Genomic DNA, 26,316 nt, shown 5'->3' with positions numbered 1-26,316 from the left:
GGCTAACTGCTGTATTTACTGTGTCATTTAATTTAATTTAAAAATGTATCCAAAATTAAATGGTACCCTGAAATAGTTAGACATAAATATGCGATTGTTACCATTATATGATCACAGTTTAACATGTTTTACTTTGGTTGTAACTGAGTCACCATGTAGGAACCAAGTCACCACATAGTCTACCACTTAACTGACATTACACTGGCTCACTTTGTATGTCTTCCGTTTGTCTTCCCCTTCTCTATAGACTGTAAGCTCCATGAGCAGGGCCTTTCTCCCTTCGGTTCTCATCACCTCCTTCTCTTGGACCGCAATCATCTGTTTTTGTTTTTTTCAGACAAACTAAACCCATCATTTGCGCCCACGCTGATAACTAAAGGTTTCAGCTGATGCTGTACTTTTCAATTGCACCCATTGTATCAGTGGCTGTGTCGATATTTGTAGTGCGATTTGTACTGTACAATTTAACCCTTATTGTCTTATTGTTTTGCTATCTGTATAGTGCTGCAGAACACTTGTAACTCCCTATAAATAAAATGTAATAACAACTGTATTATCTTCTCCACTATAAGCCACTTGCATGTTTCACTGCTAGCTGAACATAAACATATGTGAGTATGCACATTGAAACATTAAGGACCTGATTCGGAGAGCTATTCCAATATTTACAAAGTTGAGCGACTATTGATCAACTGCGCATGTTTTACAGTTGTACTGTGCACGTGCCAAGGTACCTTTGTGATGCAACTCGCAGAGAGGATTTTTTTTTTACAAAGTGATTGACAGTCAGGGACCGTTTGGGGAAGTAACAGGGAGTGGTGGCAAGAAAACAGGCATATCCCAGCCGTTTTGTGGCATGTCGTACCTTGCATCTACAATTCCGTGCGCAGAAAAAGTGGGTCCGACATCTCAGCTCAAGTGGCCACTTTGCGTGACCATAGGGTTTCTCAGATGGCTGATTATCTAATGATCTATGATGGCGGCCGTGTATTTGTATGCACTTGCTTGGATCTGCAAAGCCACCGGTGGGCGTCTCAATACACTTCAACCTGGCTACAGCGGTTAGCATATTTTCGTAAACTTTTTTTTTTTTTCAAATTTCCATTGTTTTTTAACCTCGGTTTTGCAATTTAATGAAATGTTGTTTCCATTGCAGTGAAATATATTACTCTCTTATGTTCTAAAATGCATTTATTTATTTTTTAAATAAATGCATCAAATGTCAAGATAAAACTAATAGCACAACCTGAAAATGTAATGCTACCAGTAAATCCCGGGGTTTCCACGTAAGGCAGAATTAAAACATCTTACACCTTGTTGTAAAAATGTCCTTTAAAACAATATGACGCAAACATCAAGTGATTTTACAATATACACATAACAAGTTTCTAAATTTGGAGTGGATATAAATGTCCCTATGATTATACTGTACTGTGACAGGAAAGTCAACAACTTTAAATAATGTTGCCACCTTCCGTTAGACTTTTTTTTAAGTATCTTACTGTAATAGAAATATATTTGTGCTGTCATCTTTATTAACTTTACACAATTACAATGTGAACTGCTTATTGCAGTGTTGTTTTTATTTTATTTTACAAAAGATAATAATTTTAAATATCTTTGATTTTGACAACCCAATCCAATATGATACTTTGAACAAAGGCAGAGTAAGTACAAGGACACCAGAATATATGTGTGCATGCGTGTGTGCGAGTGTCTTTTTATCCTTTATGCACGGCCAGAGTTTTGTACCTAGTTTCACCAAATTTGACTCAGGATGTCTTCCAGTGCCTAAAACTGCACTGATCTGAAGGCACACGCTGATATGTACCAGTGGTAGTTAGGCAGAGCTCCAAAGGGAGAGCAGCGAGTCAGAGGATCAACTGTCACACTGCACCTGCACTGACAGTTACTAATTTCCTCCAAGCATATTTTCATCTGCCATGGTCTCCATTGTTATGCTGCGAATCCGCTAGGTGACTAAAATGAGCGATTGAATGATAACGACATCGATATCATTCAATTGCTCATTAATCGTTCACAAATCGGGCATTAAAATGTCGAAAACGTCCAGCGATGTGCGCTCCCACTGGTCGTTTTCTACATCAATCATTGCTTGAACATGCCGGTGAATCTGCCGATAATGACAGATTGGGAATGTTTGGGGATGAGGGAAAGTGCCTGCACTGAACGACATATCATCCAGTGTAGACACTACAGGGGATGAGGAACAACTGTACAACTACAATGTTGTAATTGTACTGTCGTTGCACTATCTGCTAGTGGATACGCACCTTTAGTCTGCAGAGATTACTCCTCATCAATGATTTTTGTTCTGCACTGATTCTGTTCTGCACTGATTTCTAAAACCGCAGTGATTTGGGAAGCTATACTAATTTCCGTCCTGTAAGTCACTCTTCTCCTGATATACCCCATTCCAAACACTCAGAGAGAATATGCCTGCCTACACTGTAATTTACTCCTAAATTGCATTGTTATCCAGGTGTGAATGATTTCTGTGATCCTTGGAAAAACAAACAACATTGTCATACCTACTGTAATGAGTACAGGGCAAGCAGTGGGAGCTGGAGCATGCACTGTGCACATTAGGTATGACTTACACTTGCCACAGCTGTGATTAGGTCATCACTCAAACATGTGTAATGACTTCATTTAGATCAGGCTGCAATTTTATAATAATAATAATAATATACATGTGTGTGTGCGTGCGCATTTCAGTCATGTCAAGTAGACGACTAGATGCTTGTTAAAAACACAATGAATTTATTGACACATTAACAGCTTGACTTATTTTGTTCCTTTGCAAAGTAATGTATCACATAGAGATTTAATCTAGGTTTCACAGGCTACTCCTGCGAAACAAACTGGTTCATAAGTTTTAAAAAGTATGAACTCTGCCATGCAATACTGACACACTGTTGTATGGTGTAAATGCTGAGAGCCACAAGGGATGGATCTCCACTATTTTACTAGTATTAATTTAATGGGGAATGTGTAGGCTTGCATTAAAATGTAAATTAGTCATTTACATCAATATCTATTAGAGTTGATCTTTCAACATTAATAAATGTGAATGTTTGTTTTTTTTACTAATAATGGTTCTAGAATTGCTCTAGAAAGTGTTTTTTAACATTGATATGAATAGTTATTTGGACTAATTTATTGTAACAATACTGTACAGATGTAATTTGGTTACTCCTATTATGCTACTTTTGTAAAACATTAATCTCTAGCTCATAGCCAACAATAAAAAAAATTACACATTTCAGAAAGTCACATGAAGTATTTATGATAGTTCTACAGTGTTTTTACTTCCCCTAACCTTGAGGTTCCACAAAGGAAAACTTAATAAACTCTAACAAACTAGTCTTTACACAAGCAAACCTATTTAGATAGAACAGGAGGAATGTGAATTTTTGTGGCCAAAATTTCCAACAATTGGTGGGGTTTTTTAAAGTAAAGAATTACAAATATTCTAATAACACAAATACAACTTACGTGCAGAGTTTAAATAAAGCTCTGTACATCCAAGCTGTGTCTCTAATAGTAAAAAACTTTACCAGCACATATGTACTTGCCTGGAGCAGTAATAGGAAAAACTTTGAACAAATGATTTATCAATGCATTCTTCATTAGAATACAATAAACATGTACTTAGTTCTGATTAAAATGTATATTTTATTCTGAGGTTATTCTACCAAACCTGTTCCATAGCTATTGTAAATTATATGCATTATTCCAGATTTCCAGCAGACTAATACTTTGTATACTAAAACAAGATTATAAAGTGCGCCTGGCATCTCACATACTAAATGAGGGGTTCTAAGTAAGTAATAAACCTACGCCAGATGTTATTGTTTGAGATGACGTGTTGTGAATTGACAGCATGAGCCAGAAGCCAACACATTTCAGTTCATTCACAGCTTTGAGGTTAACTATTATAAAATTACCAGAACTCAACATTAGACTGGATAAAAGTTGGTTCCTGTGTATGTTTTCACCTTAGTATGTAGTCCCCTTTAAGTTACTACATATAATATTGTGGGGTCTATTTACTAAGCAGTCTTAGGAGACAGAGTGAAAAGTGATAAGAAAGTGATAAGGTGCCAGCCAATCGGCTCCTAACTGTCATTTTTCAAACACAGCCTGTGAGATGACAGTTGGGAGCTGATTGGCTGGCACCTTATCACTTTCTTATCACTTTTCACTCTGCCTCCTAACACTGCTTAGTAAATAGAACACTATATTACTAAAAATGGGGTGTGAGGTGAAATCTCTGAAGGTGTTAGTTTAGTCCACCACTAAACTACCACCCACTAAGCAATCTGCTCAGCTACACAGAGAAACCCTTTAATTGCCAAATGCTGGAAAGTGTAGCCTTGGGATTTAAACTTGTGTAATGCTTTATCTGCAGTATAATTTAATCTGCACACAAGGGACTTCTACAGAATTGCAAAGATGCCCTCAGCAATAGGATACTCTGGTAGAGTTGCTCACAAATTGGGCATACTTTACTCTTAAAAGAAGATGCATGTAAAAGATGTATGAAGGTTAGCACCAGTAGCATATGCACTCCAAAAAACTTGACCAAAGGGTCATAATGGTAGCAATTTGCGCAAATGATTTTGAATGTTAAATAAAAATTGAAAGTCATTAAAACGTCCTTATTTTCCACTTGAATTTACTCAATAGAATAGAATAGATATGTCCAAGAAACTCTGAAAATAGTTGGTGATCATAAAGCTGGCCATACACGCTACAATCATCGGAGCAATCCACCCGATATCTGTGGATCGCTCCGATATTTGTATCATGTGTGCAGATGACCGAGGATTAAATATTGCTCAGTTGGGCATGCCAGATTGTCCAGCATGCCCGTCCAATGCGATATTTAAGAGGTAAGTTGTCGGCCGCATCGGGCAGTGTATGCCCAGCCGCTGCCGACAGACGGATATTTCCTGTGTTCCTTCCCATGGAAGGAACAGGGAATTGTCTCCTCCCACAGGGGCGGAGCACAGATGTTGGGGCTAATACACTGTGAGGTATCTCGCAGTGTATGCCGCGGACATCTGCGGCTGGCAGGCTGCCAGATAAAATGTCTGTCAGTCTGACAGGCATTTTATCTGGACGTGTATGCCCAGCTTAAGGAATGTCAAGAAAGTCTGCTAATCTCCCTGAAGCCAGACCCTGCAGATCAGCTGAACCAGTACAATTACATGATTTGCATCAGTGTGCTGCTGTGGTTGGAGAATTATAATGACTTCACAGAGCTTGTCCATTCAGTTGTTGCTCAACCTCAATATAACGTCAACTGTACTTAAATCAATTGAGTTTTAAGGTCACTTGTGCTTTTTATCTTGTTTCTTTTAGGTAGCTATAACTTTAGGCATACACTTATCTTGGTTAGTTATACTGGCTCAAGCATAATGCACCATATACTGTGAAATGGATATTAGAAGCCACCTCAGAGTACTGACTGTAGACAAACCTTATGCTTCGATACAAGTCACAGAACTCCAAGCTAGTGGGTGTATTATTCTTTATAATATTATTATTATTATTATTATTAATAATAATAATAACAATAAACTTTATTTATAGAGCACCACATGAGGTCCGCAGCGCTGCACAGAGGGGATACAAAAAGACTTTCATACAATAAGACAGTACACAGTAAAACAGTACAGTACAGTCAACATGAACAGGATCTGGAGGAGGCAAGGTGTGACCAGGAAAAAGATTTTGAATTACTGCTTTCAGTAAAGAATCTTTATAGATTCTGCTAGTTTATGCTGAAAGGCAGATGATCCAAATTTTTGCAAAATTTAAAAGGGACCAATAACCTTTGGACCTAATATACTAGTAGGCACGCATATTTTTAGATTTTAAGTAGAAAGCCAGACTTCATTATCAATCTTTAAAAAAGGTGCTGCTCTATTGTGCTTGTCAGCAATTCTTTCATAACTGTCCTGGGCATGATGCAAATTTCTTTTAATACAGTACTAGATTATCTTGTAAAGCCTCTAATTTGACTGTAACAGCAGGACTAGTAGAATTCTGTGGAATTTGGGAAGTAGTAGGTTTGGATGATATCCCAAATTGGCATACAGTAAAGATGACTGTCTTGTAGATGAGTGTTGGGAGTTATTATATGAAAACTCTGCCACTGGCAGGATATTAATCCAGTCATTTTGCAGATGGCAAATGTAACACCATAGATATTGTTCCAATGTCTGGTTGGTACATTCTGATTGCCCATTTATTGAGGATGATAATTTAATATTAATTTTAAGAGCACTGCAATAATGTTTCCAAAACGTGAAGTAAATTGCACTCCTCGATCAGAAACGACATCATCAGGCATCCATCTAGACAAACCACTTACATAATTAGTAATTCTCCTGTTTCTTTCCAGAACAGGGCACAAAAACAGCCATCCGTGTCAGCCAATCTACAACCACCAGAATTATAGTCATGCCTTTGGATGGTGTTAAATCCATAATGAAATCCAAGAGATTAAACCCATTGAATGAGAAGGGATGGACAAAGGCTGTGAAAGTCCAAGTAGAGAAGTGCGGATGGCCTTAAACCAGGCACAAGCTCTGCTGGAAGATATAAACTTTTAAAACATCCTCCTTGTATTTTGGCCACCAAAAATAATGAGACAATCATTTTTTCTGGTTGGTCAGTTTAGAGTCATGAACAAATTCCTACAGTACATACATACAAACAATGTTTGTACTGTACAGGTACTTCAAAATGTTCTCTCGATTGGTTAAATGCAAATCTGCTGGAGAATTTAAAAGGACATGATCTGTCTTTTATCCATCTTTAACCACTGGCCTGGTGTGGTCACATCAGATGTGACCAACCTAGACTGGTCTTTCCCTGACATGGCCCACATCTGATAAGGCCAGTGAGAAACTCTCTGTGAGCAGCTGCTGGAAGATAATGTTCCAGTAGTCATCAGTCTCAGAGGCATCTCCAGTCCCCTCTGCACTTGCGGCTCCTACACCAGTCTCGGCCGATTACTGGTGGGCACAGTGATCAGCCAGCCCGCCAACACCATCATCTAGCAGCTACAGAGAGGAAAGTGCAATTGAAGGAGACACTCTGCTCCTTTGTATATGCGGTGGCTGCTCTTCTCTGCAGCCACCGGTGTAATGTCCTGAAAGGAGCTACTCTGATCCTGTGTAAACACTGGGGTAATGTAAAGTAGGCACTAAGATTGGGGACCTCATGGCAGCAGTGACACCCATGGGCTCACAGGGGCCAGGAGAAAATGCAGCGCTGGCTGCCTCCAAGTCACAGAACATACCCAAAGGCTTCAGAGATGAGCAGCTGCCAGGGTAATGTAAAGTAATTATTCCTCTCAGTGTATAAACATAGCAGTGCTTCTGCCCCCCCCCCCCTCCATCATGTGCGGCGATTTTTTGATATATATCAATCTTATAAAATATCTGGGGAGAATCAATTTTTTTAAAAATTAATAAAAGTATCAATTGTTCCACTAAATCTTATGATAACGGTGAACCCATATCGGTCAAGATTATTGATACGGGACTGTCAATTCAGAATGGTTAAATTGTTTAGCGTTCAGGTTCATGCACAGTATACCAGAAAAATTAAATTTTTATGGTTTAGTATGTTCTGTTAAAAAATAAATAAATAAACCAGACAATTATTGAGAGCTTTTTGGAAAAAATTATAGCCTGTTAAGTGGTTAATATTTACTAGTTTCAATAGCCTCCAGGAGATTTGACTGTAGGGGATTGTCTTCAACAAATGCTCCAGATATGGCATCAGGTTTTCTACTCTGGGATCCAGGTCTATAAGAGTTGACAAATTCAAAACGATTATGGAGTAAACTCCATCTGGCTTGTTGAGGCGAGAGTCTCTTTAAGACTGAATAAACTCTAGATTCCATAGACAAAAAACCTTACAGTTTCACATGTTCCATTAAGGCTTCTTAGACATGATCTGAAATTTCACAAAACCTACTCAATTTCTTCCACTCAAACTAAAGACATCAATGAAATTCTGATAATTTAAGCTGACACTTTAATGGTGTTCCTTACGCAATACAGATATGGTATGCCATCACACCCTGTGGTTAACTGCAGATTCCGCACTCTCACAGTTAGATTGCTGTCGCTCACAAAATGGTGGAACTGCTAATTCACTGAATTGTGTGCTCTTTGGAATACACACATGCAGTCTGTGCATTCTGCATTATCCTTAGAAGGTCAATTACTGGAGGATCTGCAACCGATGCTGCATCTTTGTACACAGTCACTTGGATATGTGATGCCATATCTTGGCATTTCATTACAAATCCCAGCATCTGTGACATTAGCATATCTTCGCACAGCACCTGCGCAAAATTTACAGCTGCGGTGGCATTAGCGTATTAGGGCCCTCATTCAGAGCCGTACGCTCTGAGCAGAGCGCACGCTCTGAATGAGGGCCGGGCTCCATTTTCATGGAGCGTCCTCCTGGATGCTCATATAGCTGTGGGTCACCACCCACAGGCTATACGAGCGTGCATTGTGATGGTCGCGATGGTCGAGACCATCGCGACCATCGAATTTGCGAGCCGGAGCCTGCGGTTGAGGTTTTCAACCACAAGCTCCGGAGTGATTTTGGCTCTATCAGAGCCAAAATCACTCCCACTGACATCACTAGTGATGTCAGTGGGCCGGCTTTTGATGGGAGGCGTTCCCGTGGGAACGCCCCCGTCAGGGAGGCACGCCCCTGGCACGTCCACCAAAGGGGGCGTGCTGTCAATCAACATTGACAGCACGCCCCCTTTGATCGGACACAACGAGCGAAGGACTTTCCTTCGCTCGTCGCGTCTAGCACATGCGCACGACGGAGCTCCCTCCGTCGTGTGCATGCTCAGTCCATAACATCGACCCACTTGCGAGCGGACAGCCGCTCGCGAGTGGGTCTGAATCAGGCCCTATGTCTGAATCCGGACTGCGGTCTCTCATTTTAGCATTTTGATGATAAAACAGTAAAAAAAGTCCACAAATGCATTCTTTCAATTATCTGATCAATTGGCCAAGAATGAAAATCAATTTCACGATTTCAAGCAGTGTGGGTGCTTTCTCAATAATCTGTTATTTCCTGTGTTTTCCTGTCACTATGTAATTTTCCTTGTAGGTGGATATATGCAAAACCAGTGTGGCGTGGTGGAAAATCAGTAGCTTATAATAAATAATTGCATAATGTTTAGCACAGATATTGGGACTAGCAATTTGCTGAAAAATCACCCCGTTTCTTGTTCCGATCAAAAAAATCTGACAGTGTATAGCTAGCTTATTACTAAGTCTCTGGACACAGTAATTGGTAGAGGTCCTTTTCTGATGGTAATCATCATACTAGTTTGCAATAAAACACCTGTGCACGTAAACATTTCAAATACATAGGATTTACTACAAAAACTGAGGAATCCCTGCAGATATGCCATACCCCTTACTATAACAAAAGGCCCTGTATGGAGCAAAGCCACGTCACATAGTGGAGAATGCCATGCTGTCTGGCATAAGGGTGCTGGGATACTATGTTGTCAGGGGATGGGGTATAGTACAAAGCTGTTAAAGGAATGGGGAATGGAATGCCATGTTGCTAATGGTGAAGGTGTGTGGGTGGAGGGCATATTATCTAGAGTACTTCAGAAACCTTAAGTCACATATTCTGGTGCAGCTTGTGCTCCATGATCCCGATTTTTGTTTCAACACTATGTATAGCAGGGATAATGAGGACAATAATAAGTCTGTCATCACTGTCAGGATACTTTAGTACTCTCTCCTACCTCCATCATGAATGGTCTATGTTCTGTGCGTGTATCCCTGTAAGGGGGAGGTCTCTCTATAACACCTGTCTCCTGCTGTCTGAGTGTATTATGGGGATGTTTCTGATCCCTCCCTGCCTGTCTCACGGTATGGGGCTACACCAACATGAGGGAGTCAGGAGGTGATGATGTCTGTCCAGTAACCTCTCACCCCAGGAGGGGGGTGTCACCTGCCACCAGTGTATGGATTAGGCCACACTCCTCTAGCACAGTTGGGAGACCACACAGCAGTAGGGATTGGGGAAGACAGAGCAGCATGGAGGCGTATAGGGGAAGAAACTGTACTGTAAATGCATAGACAAAGTATGATAGTTTTAGCAATTAGGGAGCTGAATGTGTATTCAGAATGAGATGGATGTATGGAGTGAGAAGGATGTTGGAGCCCAGTGAGATTGTTGTGGTCACCAAATTGGAAGATTTTGGGCAATGAGTGGGATGTGTATGGCACATAACTGCTCAGATCTCAGTTGCATAGACTGCATGTATGTATTCCAATGAGCACAAAATTCTGAGAATTAGCAGCTCCATCATTTTCTGAGTGACAGCAATCTCACTCACTCACTCTGGGTGTGATGGCATACCATATCTGTGCTGTGCAAGGAACACGTCCATTGAGGCATCTGTCTTAATGATCAGAATTTAATTGCTTTTTTAGTTTAAGTGGCAGAAATGATTAGGTTTTGTGAAATTTCAGATCCTATCTAAGAAACCTTAATGGGACATGTGAAACCGTAAGGCCCCATAGCAAAATTATCACAGGCCCCTCCTAAGTCCTGGCCCCCCTCCTTCATCCACGCCCCCCCTGCACCCCCTCACTCCCCTCTCCTTGCCTTACCTGTATTGCCCTGCGCAGGGCAGGCACACCTCCTCTCCTGGTCGGCTCCATCTCTTCTCCTTACTGACTGATGCTGAGAGGATGCGGCCACGCCTCCTCCCAGTATCAGTCACTGACGAGAGTCAGAGGCGGAGCTGACCGGGAGGACATGACCATGGAGGGGGGGGCCGCAATCAGCAGGTAAGTCGAGGAGAGTGGAGTGAGAAGGGTGCGGGGGGGGAGTGTGGAGGGGGGCCACGGACCGAGGCCTGGCACTGTTGGTGTATGGGGAGGGCGTGGCCCCAGGGTGGTCCGGGCCCCATAACAGCCACACCCCCTGCACCTATGGTAGTTACGCCACTAATGGTCGTAATGAATCATCCTTTTACTTCACATAAAAATATCGGACACTTTGACACATAATATCCAGGTTTGCCACAATAAAGACACAAGTTCTCTTAACTTCGTTGCTCCTTTCTTTCACTGAGACTTAGTTTATGGAGTGTGTCTACTTGCATGGTTTGAATTCAAATTTCTTACTCTCTCTGACCTCAGAATCCTTATAATAACTTGAAGTTGTAGGTTCCCAATAACTGGAAAACATCCAGGTTCTTCTTTCTTGTTGCTTCTCAATTAACTAAGCATCAATGTGAATGAAGTGGTTTATAAAAGCTTCAAGTATGGTGGGTGCATCTACTCAGGCTAATTTATCATTAATCATCTCAGATAATCCCTTATGATAAACAAATAGCTTTGCCTGTGAATTTTATGCAGTGTCCAAGACCCATCTTCATATATCTGTAGTATATTCTTCTAAAGAGCATCTCCTCTGACATAATTTCAATAATGCCTTTTCAGCTGTCTCTCTCCAATGTGGGTCATCAAAGGTTTAGTTCATTGCTTTGAGAAAGTCATCAAGGCTCTCTAAGACTAGTAGACTCAATATAAGGAAATGCCCATGTCAAAGCAGCATCTTTAAGCAGCAAAAGGATACATGAAATCTTTAATCTTTCAGACTGGAAATAGGATTCATGCATTTGAAAGTGCATCTGGCATTGATTAATAAATCCACATAAACTCTGGGGATAATCTCCAAACTGGGCCAGTGGCAGAGGGGGTGTAGCAGAAGTAGATGTGTAATTGTGGTGATTGAGTCTCCAATATGCATATATGATTTTCATGTTGAGAAATTATAGCTAGAAATTATGCATCATGGGTCTGATTCAGTAAGGATGCTATTGCAATTGCAGCACTGTATTCGCACGCAGGTATGCTGTGAAAATAGGCTAATGATTGCAATCGCAATGCCGTCACAGCCTAACATAAGGATGCCCACCTTACCTTACACACACACATCCGTAATATTTTGCAAGTCTGCAAAACCATCAGTAACATCAAGTAACATTGGAGCATAACACACACACACACACACACACACACACACACACACAATGTCTGACCTTACTTAAAAATTGCTAACCTCAGTGCATGCAGGGAAAGCCCAAGCTGCGTATGGCATCGCAGTGGCTAATTTATGCACACCCCTGTAATGGTGTTCAAACACACTGGCAAACCTTCGCTTCATCGACCAACCCCCCCCCCCATTGCCACCCAAAAACAGTCACTTCCTGTCAATCACGTAGTCACTGCTATTGCAGTCCTGATCGCAGTAGAGTCTTTGCACACACGCACTGCGATGCATGCACATACGCAGAACACAACAATCGGCCGATTGCATGCGTAATCACAGTTGCATTCGGTAATGAATCAGGCCTTATGTTCTTCACAAGCTTTTTTTTAAATAACTTGAACTTGTAGCTGAAGCTAAACAGGAAAAAGTATAAAGCTATATTTAAGAAATTTCAGCTCTGCTTGTCATTCAATAAGCAGAGTACATAAACTTGCAACATGCCTCTTAATAGGTATATCTTCAGCAGACTCCATTACAAGGTTTATGTATCCTGAAATGATACTGGTCTTATTACCTGAAGTCCAATGGCCAGAGAAGATATACAAGTGGGTAGTCAGAAATAGCTGGGTCGGTACACAAGTAGGTTGATCAGAAGTTCAAGGCAACAGCAACAAGTAGCAAGAGCTGAGCAGGCAGAATACTCCAACAAAAGTTCAAACCAGTAGAAACAGGATCTAAGAAGAATACCCTTGATGCAAAACAGGCCATCTTGCATAAGGGCAAATTCAAAGGCAAACTCTTAAAACACAGCAACTTCTGGTGAGGGTATCAGACATCTCTTACACATAACCACCATAGTGAAAAATAAAATCTTCTTTGATGACTAGTGATGTCAGATGTTGACTAAATAAGGATATTGTTCACAACTGTTTTCATTCTCACCCTCATGTAATCCTGATTTTAAGATTTGAAGTTTGGCAAAATTAAATGCATGCAGTAAATCAGGGTGATTAGTAATTAGATTTGTATTCATCTTGTATATAATCTGCATAGATTACAGGTTAATGTACAGTTAAGAAATGTAATCATTTGCTCTGGAAATCTATAATATCATGAGTTAGTTTAATTACACCATGAGCTAACCACATTACAACCATTGTTAATTATGTAATGATAAGAATTACACAAGGCATTGTATATGTCTGGAGGTGTTTAAATCCCAAGGTTGTTTAGCTGGAAATTAAAGAGTGTTTTCTAGGTAGATTGCTTGTATTATTTTAAGGGTGGAATTATGGTTGGGGTTTCATTGTTCTCTAGTTGCTTTTGTAATACATTGCCGCCTTTTCCTACAGAAATTTCCTCTTTCCCACCATGGTTTAGTTGTCAGCTTTATGTTGTGGGTATGAAAAGGAACGGTAGCAGTTGACATCTGCCGGTAATTCTTAAGGTGCTCACCCCACCAACACAGTACGTGGGTTAGCAGCACAACATGTCCAGGTGGACCTTTGTGTGTCATTGGAAGGGGAGTTTGAATACCTTGAGTTGTTGGTGATGGGCTGATAGTTGGCCCAAATCTAGGCCTTGAGTTGTAGGTGATGGGCTGGCAGTTGGCCCCCATCTAGGCATGTTTGATTTGTGGTCACAGATGGTGTTACTGAGTTCTGATTGTTCTTTCTTTGCCACCCTACCGCCTTAATTTTATCATTTAAAATAAAATTGAGCCTTCCAATGATTCATTATTTTGGATAGGTTTCTGTTAACTGCTGGCCCCCAAAGTATCAAGTTGCATCTCCTCTCTGGGTTTCTCCCAGAGAGGGAATGACACAAGAAGGTAAGTATTGCATCTCCTGAGTATGCCTGGGTCTAGTGCATAGGCAGCAAAGCCCCAGCTGAAGCTCCATAATGCGGATGAGCCAGAGCAGCTCATGTTTATGTTCTAAGAGCAAAGAGAAGCCCCAGGGGAGTTATAGGCATTGCCAGGCCTCCACACACCCAAAACCCATAATAGCAGCACCAACTCCAGAGCGATAGTTCTACCTCTAGCAATAATTATTTATTTACACAAAAATCTATGATATTATTTAAGAGAAAATTGACACATTACGGGAAACAAGTGGAAGATAGAGTATAGGGTCACGCAGCACTTGACATAAACGTTTTCTGTACCTGACGTGATAGAGCCTCTGCTTGTGACAATGTGTTAATAGACGGGATGCTGCTCCCTTCAAATGCGCTTTTTCTTGTGCTTATCCGGTCTCTTTCATTTTGAACCGCTATGGAGAAAGTTAAATTGAAAAAGCATTACTTATTAGTGACATATATATTTTTAATGTGAAGCTTTTATTTGTTTCATTTCTGAATGCCCTGCCAGGATTACATTATATTGTGAAATGCTAATGTTATAATTATAACATATGTACAGAAAGTATTGGCATAAATGTAATTTATACTTTGGTCACAACACTGAGCGATGCTACGTCACGGACGGCAGCAGTAATCCAAACCAGCAGCCACACAGCACTTTCACCTCATTAGCGTTTACACTATGTTACTGCCATCAGCCTGGAACTCGTAGCCCTGCAAGGATAAAGCTGGGTACACCCGATATGCCACCACCCCCCACTCGCATAGACCAGCATGGGATCGTTCGCCGATTCTCCAGATCTCTCATACATGCAGAAAGAACTGGAGGAGTGATGGATGACCCCACAGGAGCGCGCAGTGGATGATATCATGTCCACACACGGAACGATATAGCTGCGATATTGTTCCAATCTGTCGGATCGGCCGCTTTATCGCACCGTGTGTGGGGACCTTAAGAGCCAGAAAGTGGAACCTTGTACCTGCTCACAGGTCCCCCCTGATACATACTTAGTGGCAGTGGAGATATATTACTGTAGCCGCTTACAGTACAGAGAGGCAATACTTACTGACTGGCTGCTCATTAGCTTAAGTTTAAAACTTTCTTACCGGACATAATTATAGCGTGTTAGTTTTTTCTATGAGGATTTACGTTTGAACTAATCGAATCTATCCAGAACTGTTTCTAATCAGCAACATTGTTTCTACACAGCTTTTATTAAAAAGTAAACTGTGGATTCTTCTATTTTTACCTCTTTATACTGTGCTAATACTCTATGTTTTACCGTGTCCATCCTTTTGTTATTATGTTTCAAAAGTACAATTGTTATTTATCTATCTGAGCCTCTAAGATTACTTTGTTTATTCTAGTTTTTAGACATTTATCTAGTGCAGTCTATTTTCTTGTTTTGATTGCTACAGTAGATCAGTCAGATTTGTTTTGCTACTTGCTGAAAATAATAGGTTGGGTGTAGAAATGTTCTTTTATTTAACAGTGTGAATTGTATAGTATGTTAAACTAAGGCAATATATAGACAGTAATTTATGTGCTTTTGCTCATATGTATGCTATGTACTGTATGAGGATGATGGTGTTTTTTGAAGGAATTATTGGACCAGATTATTCCCTAGCAGACTGTAGCAGGATGCTTAAAGGAGCCACCAGCTATGCCCTGGTCATTAGTGCTGCCTGGGACCTTATTCTTCCTCCTCCTTGCCCCTCTCACTCATCTCCTCCCACCTGTGCTGCTGTCATCTGACTCAGTGGTTGCAGCCTTCACCCTGTGGGCCAGTCTGATGCTCATGATGTAATAATGTTTGGGGGCCACCTTGTGTGTAGGGGCCCCTGGACCACTGGCCCAGTCACTCTGTTGTAAATCCAGCACTGGTACTTAAACTCTAGAAGGAAGCTGACAGACGTGTCTATTATATCTGTGTACGGACTCCAGGCCTAGTTCCTATATTTGCTTATGACAGGCAAAAGATAAAAAGTACATGGGGAGCTTACAACTGTGTCATTAACAAGTCAGTGACGTGCGGTAAGGTAAATGGCTGGGGAGGCACTGGTTAGTATCAGATCCAGATTTACAGATACATATATGAACCCTAGGGTTCATGTGGGCATTATACAAAGGTGCAGCAGAATACAATGCTGGAAGTTTGGTGTGTTTTGATCAGGCATGTGTGGAAAAGGCAGACAGGGGAGGCAGTGCCTCACCTGCATACACTTTTTACTCCAGAGTTTTAACTATAAAAGTTATTAGAATAATACAAAGAAGATATTTAGAATATTTTCTCTACATTTTTCTAATAATTTTTATAGTCAAAACTCTGGAGTGTGCCTAAGTACAGTATGACAGGAAAGGCTCTGCCTCACCTCACCGCACATCACTTCTACAGTCCATTACAGAGAGGAGATTCACATCCAAGCACAGATGTACAGTATGGCCACAGTCCATGAGCAAAGAGTTTTATGTTAATTACACTGCAGGTAAAGACACAAAATTCTCGCTCTGAATCAGGGTGGATTATTTTTTTTTTAAATCTGCCTTCAGGCCGCTCGCATAGCTATGGGTGACCACCCACAGCTTGTGCGGGCGGCCTGGCGATGGTCATGATTTTCGCGATCATTGGGCTTGCGACGAGACCCTTGTGGTTGGGTCTCGTCCACCGCAAGTTCCAGTGAACTTCCTGCTCTAATAGAGCAGGAAGTTCACTACTGACATCACGTGTGATGTCAGTAGGGCCACCCACAAATGGCAGGCGTTACTTCGGGAATGCCTCCGTTTGTGCAGCCACCCCCCCGACCCGCCTACAAAATGGGGCGAGCTGTCAATGAACATCGACAGCTGCCCCGTTTTGCTGCGAGCACCGAGCGATTGAAGTTCTCACTTGCTCTGGGGCTCGTGCATGCCGCGCGTGCGCACTGCCTGGCCATCGACCCACTTGCGAGCGCTATGCGCTCGCAAGTGGGTCTGAATCAGGCCCTGTTATAACATATTGGTGAACATTTATGTAAGTATAATAAAGGTAAAATGGTGTAAAAGTTTCCTTATTTTATTTTTTAACAAAAATCATAATTATGTTTTACTTACCATATATATCTTCATATTTTACTTCAGTTCAAACTTAGTCCATTTTACACTTATAGCTTAAACAAATGTTTAATTCTTCATGATCATTGTATGTTTAAAATGACTAGTTGACATACTGTAGAGATAACTATTTAAAAACACATACTGGTCATAGGTCTCATCATCTTTAAAAAAAGCAGTTATAAATCAATTGTAATCAGTAGGGACTTTTACATCATGTCAAAAATGTTTTCTTAGTTTGTTTCAAATGACAAATCTAATTTACCACATGAGGTATCTTCCACCCTTTTGCATTTAAAACATTGTTTCCCTGTAGAAATCAGTTAATAAATAACTAAATTTTGTCCTGAGTGCTCCTATATTGAAATGCTAAAAAATATTGAATCCCCATTTTTCCGGGGTCCTTATTCTGGGGTAACCCTAGTGCTGCCTTTAACACAGGTACACTTTATTTTGCCATGAAAAAAACAACATACAATATTGAAAAAAATGTGTATTAGGTGCAGACTCAGAGTTATCAATTATAATGCTTGGTATGACAATATTACTTTAAAATAGTAGCAATAAAATATATTTGGATATCTCATTCTATTCAAAGTTTATGTATCCATAGTCCAGTTTATGTATCCATAGTCCAGTTTATGTATCCATAGTCCAGTAAAGGTGTGTGAAAGTTAATATTCCCTTGGTTCCAAAGTACCGATGCGCACACCTGAAGTATCTGGGGTTTGGAAGGGAGTGGCAGCCCACCTGGGATCCCGGTTCAAGGTACATTAAAGCCGGGCTAGTTTGCAAATAGTTCAACCTTGTGTGGATCAAAGGATCATGTTGCTTCAGTAGGTGTGAGAGTGAGAGTATTCCCCAAATCTGTGTGTGCCAAGTGGTGGTTATACCTGTTGGTTTGGGATCCTCTTACCTCCTGTTACCGCTGTTTTGATGTATAGCACAGCAATGGTCAGCAGGGGTTTGGAGAAGACGTTTGGCAGTGAGTGTGTACGATCTTCCTCACCGGCTGGCGTCTTCTAATGCACTGCAAAGAGACATTGTCTCCAACGCGTTTCGCCCATCCAATTGTTTGCGGTGTTCATTAGGGCTGTACAGTATGTGGATGTCTCAACCTGGAGTTCCCTATAAAGGGCATGTCATGGCTCTGCCTTTCTTTGATCTTTAACTCTTTCATTACATGGTTAGACTCAACAATATGGGTCATGGTGGATTTTGAGAATTTATCTTAATTATAAAGCATAATCTTTTCCCGAAAAATGTGAATGTGAAGCATTATAAGTGATAACTCTGAGTCAAGTTAATTTGCTCACTGTTTAAACCATATTTCTATACATTTTATAGACTTTGTATGCAATTATATTACTGACAGGGAGAAACAACTGTTAATCTGCCTACACACTATACAATTATTGGGCCGATTTGCGAATAATCAGATGATCTGCCTCATTTATTGTATAGTGTGTATGAATGATCGTTTCAGCGTTTCAACAATAACACAGTTAGAAAACATCCACAAACACATTATCTGACCTGTCGTTCAAGAACAAAAATCTTTGCCTCAATTTCCCGATATCGAGCAGTGTATGTGCATTCTCAATGATCTGCCCATATTCCCTAGGTTCTCCTGTCACTATGTCATCCTCCTTGTGGGCGGACATATGCAAAATATGTGTGGTGCGGTGAAAAATCGGTAGCTTCTAATAAAAAATTGCATAATGTGTAGCACAGATATTGGAGCTTTAAATTTTTTTAAAAAATCGTCCCATTCCTCGCCCCGAGCAAAAAAATCTGACAGTGTGTAGCTAGCTTTTAGTGTTATAGAATGGCAATCCATCAGTGAGAGTGAAGTGCAGGCTACCAGTATGAGTTATATTGATATTTATGTGTGGTTATTATTACTACAGGCCAAACATTGTAGAACACCCCGTATTTCCATTTTTTATTGAGATTTAAGTAACTTAAGTTCAGTGAATGACCCAACATAGTACATAGTATTTAAACATTAAGCTGTTAGAGTATAAAAAAAATGTGTGGGTGCTTCTGCAACAGTGTTGGGAATAACTTCCTGAACAATTTTTGATTTTCATTGTAGAAAGAATGCCACAAGTGTGTTGGGTGGTTATTGTTGGAAATATGTGTACAGGATAGATAATTAGTATAGTTTCTATACCAGTGTACAATGACAAATTAAACAGTGGAAATTACAATAAAAACTGGAAAAAAATTATTAAGCTTTTTACTGGTAGTTTATATTACATTTATTCCTCTCTACGTGATGGATTTAAAGAGGACAGGTTAATAATTAATGTAGATTTGTAGAAACATATTCAAACTTTTCATATCTAATTTTTGGCAAAAAAAACATATAGCTAATGATAATCAAATATTTACAGCACCACTTAAGATCAGGTTGGCATGTATATATTGCAAATGTATTAATTCCCATTAAAGCATCATATACTATATTTTACGTAAAATAGATTTTTCACTATCAGGTGCTTGAATTATTTGTATGACCAAGCTCTCCTGCAAAGTTTGCATAGATAATTGTTTTTATTTTTTCATTTCACATTACATCTGTTTTATTTTGTACCCTGGCTCCCACTGCGTATGCATGCAGGAGACGGGACATACCTTAGTATATTATCATATAGACTAGTTTAATGGACCTGGCATATTCATGGTCACCTCAGTCTGCACCTTTGCACGCCCCTATCCCTTCTCCGATGTTTTTTGCCTACCCCCGTTGCAGCCTGTCTTGATCTTCCTCCTCAACCGCCCCAACATTGCAGCCTAATACCCTCAGCCCTGTATCTACCAACTTCTCCCCTCCCCATGTGGCTCTGATTCAATGCCCATACCTACACTGGTGGCTGGTCCTTTTCTCTGTAGGCTGAGCCGTTGACCACGCACAGTGGAAACCGTTGGATCACATGCCCAGGCTACCACTGTGCACACACTGACGGGACAAACTTACACAATTATTATATAGACCATTTAACTTTTCTTTATTGTAATGCAGTGAACCGATGGCCTGTAAGTGTAATTGTACACTGTCATTTAGAATAGAACATCAAGTTCTAAAATGGAAAGAAATCCCATCTAAACATACTTTGTAATTATAAGTTCAAAATATATTGAGGAAAAATAAATCACAGCTAAAACATACCTTCTTTCTTCATTCCAGCTCTGAAGCACTTTTTTAGACGACAATATCTACATTGGTTCCGTTTGTCCTTGTCAACAACACACTGCCTGCTAAACCTAGAGAATGGAAGGAATAATGCAGCATTATCTTAATGTATATGGGACTAGGTGTCTGACTCAAGTCTAGAACTCTGGATTAGCTAGACGTGTCTAAGTTTCGGTTTAGCATGCGATATGTAACCTGTACATTGAGTTACAAATGTAAGCCTGATGTATAGTAGGAGCTCCATGGAGTAGATATTGAGAGTATACTGTATTCAATGAAAAGTTTTTTTTTTTTTTTTTTTAAAGGAAAACAGAAAAGAGGGGATCTTGACTTTGAAGATTGGCGTTGTGAAGAATTACTTCTGCCTTGACTTGTGTTAGTAGAAGAAGTGATGCATTAAATTGAATAGAGATTCTCCTAAATTGTCTATCTAGGGAGCATTCTGCCAATATGTGAGGGTTCATGGAATATTTGTAATAAACACAGTGCAGAATTCAATAAAAAAGACAAAGTCTATGATCTTTCAAACACTTTGAGAACCCTGGACCCGATTTATGAATGGACTTAATTATAGTTCTAAAAATGACGGTCATTATTTATCCAAACTTATCTAAATAATGTAACTTTCCTGAAAATTCTCTGCCTGATCAAATGATGAGATGCTACTAATACTTCTTACTGTTTGTATTTATTAAGATAAAAAATCAATAGATTGCATTATCTCCAATTGGAGACATGTAACTATATAATATACTCAAATAAGCAGTAATACAACAAAAACATTTTTTGTTTTTGTGCTGTACCTTAGTATGGATGCTTCCATGTGTGTGAATGGATTTTATTAATCTAAAGCATCTGGTTACAATTACACTTACACCTATACCCAGTCAGGTCTTAAGCACAAGAAAAGCAATTAAAGGCATTTGTCAGCTAAATAGAAGTGGCTGGCTAGTACTGGCAAACATCATTGTAATAAGTGTGTGCCAACCCTCAGTCACCCGCATGTGATACAGCTATCAACAGGCATTTCTGATTCTGAGTGGGACGCAAGTGCAAAAATGGACACATATCACAATTTTCCGCATATTGCGCATGCTTAAAAACAGCAAATGTGGTCTGCACATACAATGCACAAAGCACCCTCAGTGGCATGAAGCTCTGTATGAGTTGGATCTTAAGTGGACTTACGGTAGCCGTGAAATGTGAGTTACTGGGTGGCAACTGAGCAGTTACTTATAGACTCACGGAACAGATATGTCATCTGGCAGGGGTGGATAAAGACAGGGGAGTGCCCGTGTGTAGTCTCCGTGCGGGGCATGCCCTCTCTCATTGGCGCAAGTCCTCTGTTCCAGAGTATACTTTGCATGCACTAACCTCTGGGAAAATGGCCTGGGCATCATTTTCCTTATAATTTCTGTAATGATCTCTAAAGACATGGCGTGCTGCACCATGTTTCTGGTGATATTTCTGGAAACATGGCACTAGCACTTTGATCCCAGTGATATCTGCAGCCTAAATGGAGAGGTAAGTCTTGTGAATGGGTGTAGGGTGTGCACTGTGGACCACCCATGGGCCCATGTGCACTGTACACCCTGCCCCCATTACAGATACACCCATATAATGTGGGAGTGTTCTGGGCGTGTAACCCGACTTCATGCTTAACTTAGCCATCCAGAAAGGATGACTGTTTTAGATAAATTTTTTGCACCTAGCATGGGGTTGATGCAAGTGCCGATGTAAATGATGATGACTGAAACTGCGGCCAGCAAAACAGTGGAATGTTCAATCATATACATGAAGATGGAAGAAGGGTTGCATTAGCATAAGGTAGTAAATGTGACTGCAGCTGACTAACATGCTTTGCGTCCAACTCAGAATCAAGTCCTTAGGGGTGTCTTTTCTAGGAATCATATCTGTCCGAGATTGAAACACACTGTGCATTGCTGGGACACATGAGAGTTTTTCACAAATCTAACACACAAATTTACTAAGATACATGTTTGACTGAATCGCATTTTCCGATGGTGTGTGGAATCATGTTTTCCAATGGTTTATGGAATCATGTTTTCCGATGGTGTGTGGAATCATGTTTTCCGATGGTGTGTGGAATCATGTTTTCCGATGGTGTGTGGAATCATGTTTTCCAATGGTTTATGGAATCATGTTTTCCGATGGTGTGTGGAATCATGTTTTCCGATGGTGTGTGGAATCATGTTTTCCGATGGTGTGTGGAATCATGTTTTCCAATGGTTTATGGAATCATGTTTTCCGATGGTGTGTGGAATCATGTTTTCCAATGGTGTATGGAATCATGTTTTCCGATGGTGTGTGGAATCATGTTTTCCAATGGTGTATGGAATCGTGTTTTCCGTTGGCGTGTGGAATTGTTTTTGATCATGTGTTAGTTCAGTCGCTTTCGGCAGAAATAAATGTGCATGTTCAGCAGAAGCACTGCAATGATTAGTGTGATCTGTGTAGGCTTCTGTGTGTTATTTGGTTATATTCTTTTAAAAAATTGCGTGGGGTGCCACCCTAAAAGCATAACCAGCCGTGGACCCACTTCCCAGGATTGCCAGCCCTGGGCTGACCAGTTTGGAGCTGAAAAATGCTTTGGCAAGGAGACCTCATGCTGTGTGTCTCCCTGCTGTGGCATTACCACCCTGGCTGGTTCAGCCCAGTGCTCATTATAGGAAAATGTGAAATTAGTAGAAAGCCCACAATGGTTTTCCCCCTTATTTTCTTGTCCCAGAACAGGCAGGTCCTACGCCATTTAAAAAAAAAAATGTTTAACTCTTTTAACTACAGTCTAACACATCTGTGCAGTGCTTCTGCTGTACATGCTGATACAGTAAGTACAGTAGGTGGTGTTTTTCAAACTTCTATTTTGACTCAGTTTGCACCATGTTTGATCGTGTTTGCAAATATAATTATTGGTACTGTAAATCCCTGTGTTATAATCCTGTCTATGGAAAGTACTTGCGAGTTGGTTTGATGGCGTATTGTCTTCTATTTGTGTGATTGGCCGTGTTTTGTATATAGAATCGTGTTTTTACACGTGTTTACCTTTAGTGTTTGTAAATAATGGGAAACCAATGGGAATGCAATCTCAGCCAGACACGATTCTAAGTAAATATACCCTGTAGTGTCTCTAGCTTTAAATATTGAATCCTACAGTGAGGTTTTTTTTATACATGATTGTTTTGAATAATATATTTCCCTGATATCTGTTTCCATTAAATGAACAAATTGTGCAAAATACCTGCAAGAGTAAACGTGGCTTTTCCTGATGCTACGTCTGAAGAACCCTTTGCACCCATCACAGCTGGAGGCACCATAATGCTTCCCCGTAGCTCTGTCTCCACAAATCGCACATATGCTGATGATCCCATTGTCAATACCACTCATGTTGATTGATTCTCCAGGAGAACTATCTAAAAAAAAAAAATGACATATTATCTAAGACATTAAGACTGCACCTATATGAAAATAATAATAATAATAATAATAATAATAATAATAATAATAATAATAATAATAAACATCACTAATTACATACACATAAAATTGGGTATTTTAATGGGGGTACGAGGAATTAACTTATTTATCTGTTAAATCTGATTCCTTAATACCAAATCATATCTTTTCGATGCATTAATAAATCTATAGATACCCATTTTGGTAGTGTACACAAGCAAATGCAAGACTGACGCTACCATTAGGTAAAATGTAGGTAGTTGCCAATGGTCAGGGGCTGCCTAAGACACCGTGGGCCTGATGCAGAGGTGACCACTAATGCAGCTGTGACTGAATTTTTATGTGAATACCACAGCCGATGGGACTTGTACAGAGATGCCCACCGACTGTGGGGCTAATCCACCGATGTGAGCATTAAGACGCACCATCAGCCGCACCGGCTGCACCATCGGTCGCACTATTGAATGCACCAGCTGACCGTGACATGCCTGGGTCTGGTTAGCCACCCCTTGTTACCACCCAGAAAAGTCCACTAAAATTGCCTCTCTCTGCATCTGAATCATTCTGCGACTTTTGGCTGTAACCACCGGGATGCATGAGCAGTGTGACTCTAATACATGCGCAGATTGTAAACCTTGTTCTCTTGCGTTTGGCATCAACACTGTGTCCACCTCTGAATCAGGCCCTGTATGAGTGACAGAACGATTTGTAAGCACCCACTGTGCCAAAACCCAGAGCACCAGTCGCTGACATGAAGGAGAAGCAGCTACTTACATGTGATCATTTTTTACAGGTAGAGGAATATTTGCTTTAATTGCATAGTAAAAGAAATGTAATGTTTTTGCTGCAATGCCTACATGTCAGTGGGAGTGTGGCGCTTGGTTATATTGTCACAGCCTAGTGCCAAACTCCTAGAGGTAAATTTGCTAAGAATCGTGTTGGTCTGAGATTGCAATCACGGGGGGTTAATTGCCATTTTTCCAAACACGGGAATTTATCATCATGACCCATTTTGAAGTTAAAATGCACCTGAAAATACAACTAGAAATTAATACACCATCCTCTGAACACTGCAGTACTTTCCCTAGACAGGAATACAACACGGGAATTTAACAAAAATTGTGATGAAAAATTACGGGTGTAATAAAACCAAATGGTGTAAAAAAGGAGCTTACAAACCCCCTCCTGAGAAGCGTGAGTAGCAGAGACATACACACATCAGTGTGATTTGTGTATGTTTCTGATTTTTGGGGTACAATAAATGGTTAATAATGGTTGCCCCTAAGTCCTGGTTTTAAAAATACGGGGGGAAAATGTATAGGGTTCCTCTGTATTTTACGAAACCAGGACACATCATGTTTTTTTTTGTGTGTGTGACTAAAAGGTTAATTTTAAAAAAAATATGCACGTATCTCACTGATATGTGCAGGGTGCTTGTTCAGGAGGGAAACAAGGGCAGGAAACATGGGGATTAAACACGGGTAGGAACGATCACATACACCATCGGGAAATACAATCCTGACAAATATGGGAGTTTGATAAATTCCCAAATTAATTAAAAAAATAGCTCCCAAATCTGATCGTTCCTACCTGTGTTTAAAAATGGACAGACATGGGTCATACACGATTCATAGTAAATTTACCTTGTTTTGTGAAGAACAGAGTATGCCGCCCTTAAAACCCCACCTGACAAGGTCAAAAGCAGGGATAGTGCTATTTCTGAGTTGGGGGAGAAAGCATTCCCTACAGGGGATTTGTAACAAACCTTAACAAATGTTATTTAATTTTTTACAGGTAGAGGAATACTTGCTGTAATTGCATAGTAAAAGAAATGTAATGTTTTTGCTGCAATGCCTACAGTAGGATAAAGTTGAAAAATATTAACCAACAATTCTAACAATATAGATGCAGCAAATATTCCCATTTCCTGTTTGAGTGACAGTTCCACATTTGCATGCAAATGCCAATTTCACACTTTGGGCGAGATGTACTAAATAGGGAAATGCGGTAAATCTCCCGAAAATTCAGTTGTACTGCATATCCCATATGTACCAAGCATTGCATTCCGGTGCTTCGTCCTGATAGGTAACAACATCTTCAGGTGGCGTTACCCAATAGAAGCCTATGGTTCCTGAGAGGGAACCAATCAGATCCCTCCCAGCACCCACTGTGGCCCGCTTCACCAGAGGGACTTCTAGGTGATAAACCCAGAATTCCCTTTCTCCGGGGGCATCGCAAAGGACAGCACTTATCGGGAAAGCTGTCTTTTGTAATATTCTAGGTACATTACTGCTGTATGTACCCGATGAGAGGTGGGATGTACTGCATCGCAGATGCAATGCTTAGTAAATCCCGCCCATTGTCCCTATAAAATATTTTCCTTAGCATAATCTCATTTTTTTTAATCTATGACAGAGGTTACTTCTCAACAGGAACATCGCTTAAATGTGCTAATCTGCAAATCTTGATTCACACTACATTGTTTTGCACCAATATGCCTAGAGACGGTTTGAATTCTTTTTCCAAAAACCGCTCCAAAATTGTCGGTTTCTTTTATGATTGAATTAGGTCAAGAACATAATTTTAA

General features: G+C 40.3%; 1 protein-coding gene across 1 annotated transcript in view; it reads right to left on the bottom strand.

Annotated features, from left to right (window-relative positions):
- Positions 1–26,316, bottom strand: part of HNF4G (hepatocyte nuclear factor 4 gamma) — a 141,967-nt gene that overhangs the window by 16,548 nt on the left and 99,103 nt on the right. Inside the window, exons 2-4 of the mRNA XM_088471559.1 lie at positions 23,515–23,686; positions 20,232–20,326; positions 14,269–14,375 (exon numbers count right to left, since the gene is read on the bottom strand). Of these exons, the coding sequence (XP_088327685.1) occupies positions 14,269–14,375; positions 20,232–20,326; positions 23,515–23,660 (348 nt within the window). The 5' untranslated portion in view covers positions 23,661–23,686. The remainder of the gene's footprint in view (positions 1–14,268; positions 14,376–20,231; positions 20,327–23,514; positions 23,687–26,316) is intronic.

This window comes from Taudactylus pleione, unplaced genomic scaffold, assembly GCF_031769625.1.
Source record: "Taudactylus pleione unplaced genomic scaffold, aTauple2 ptg000114l, whole genome shotgun sequence".
NCBI classification, from domain to species: Eukaryota; Metazoa; Chordata; class Amphibia; order Anura; family Myobatrachidae; genus Taudactylus; species Taudactylus pleione.
Note: the sequence above shows the minus strand (reverse complement) of the source record. Positions and strands in the feature narration are given on the sequence as shown.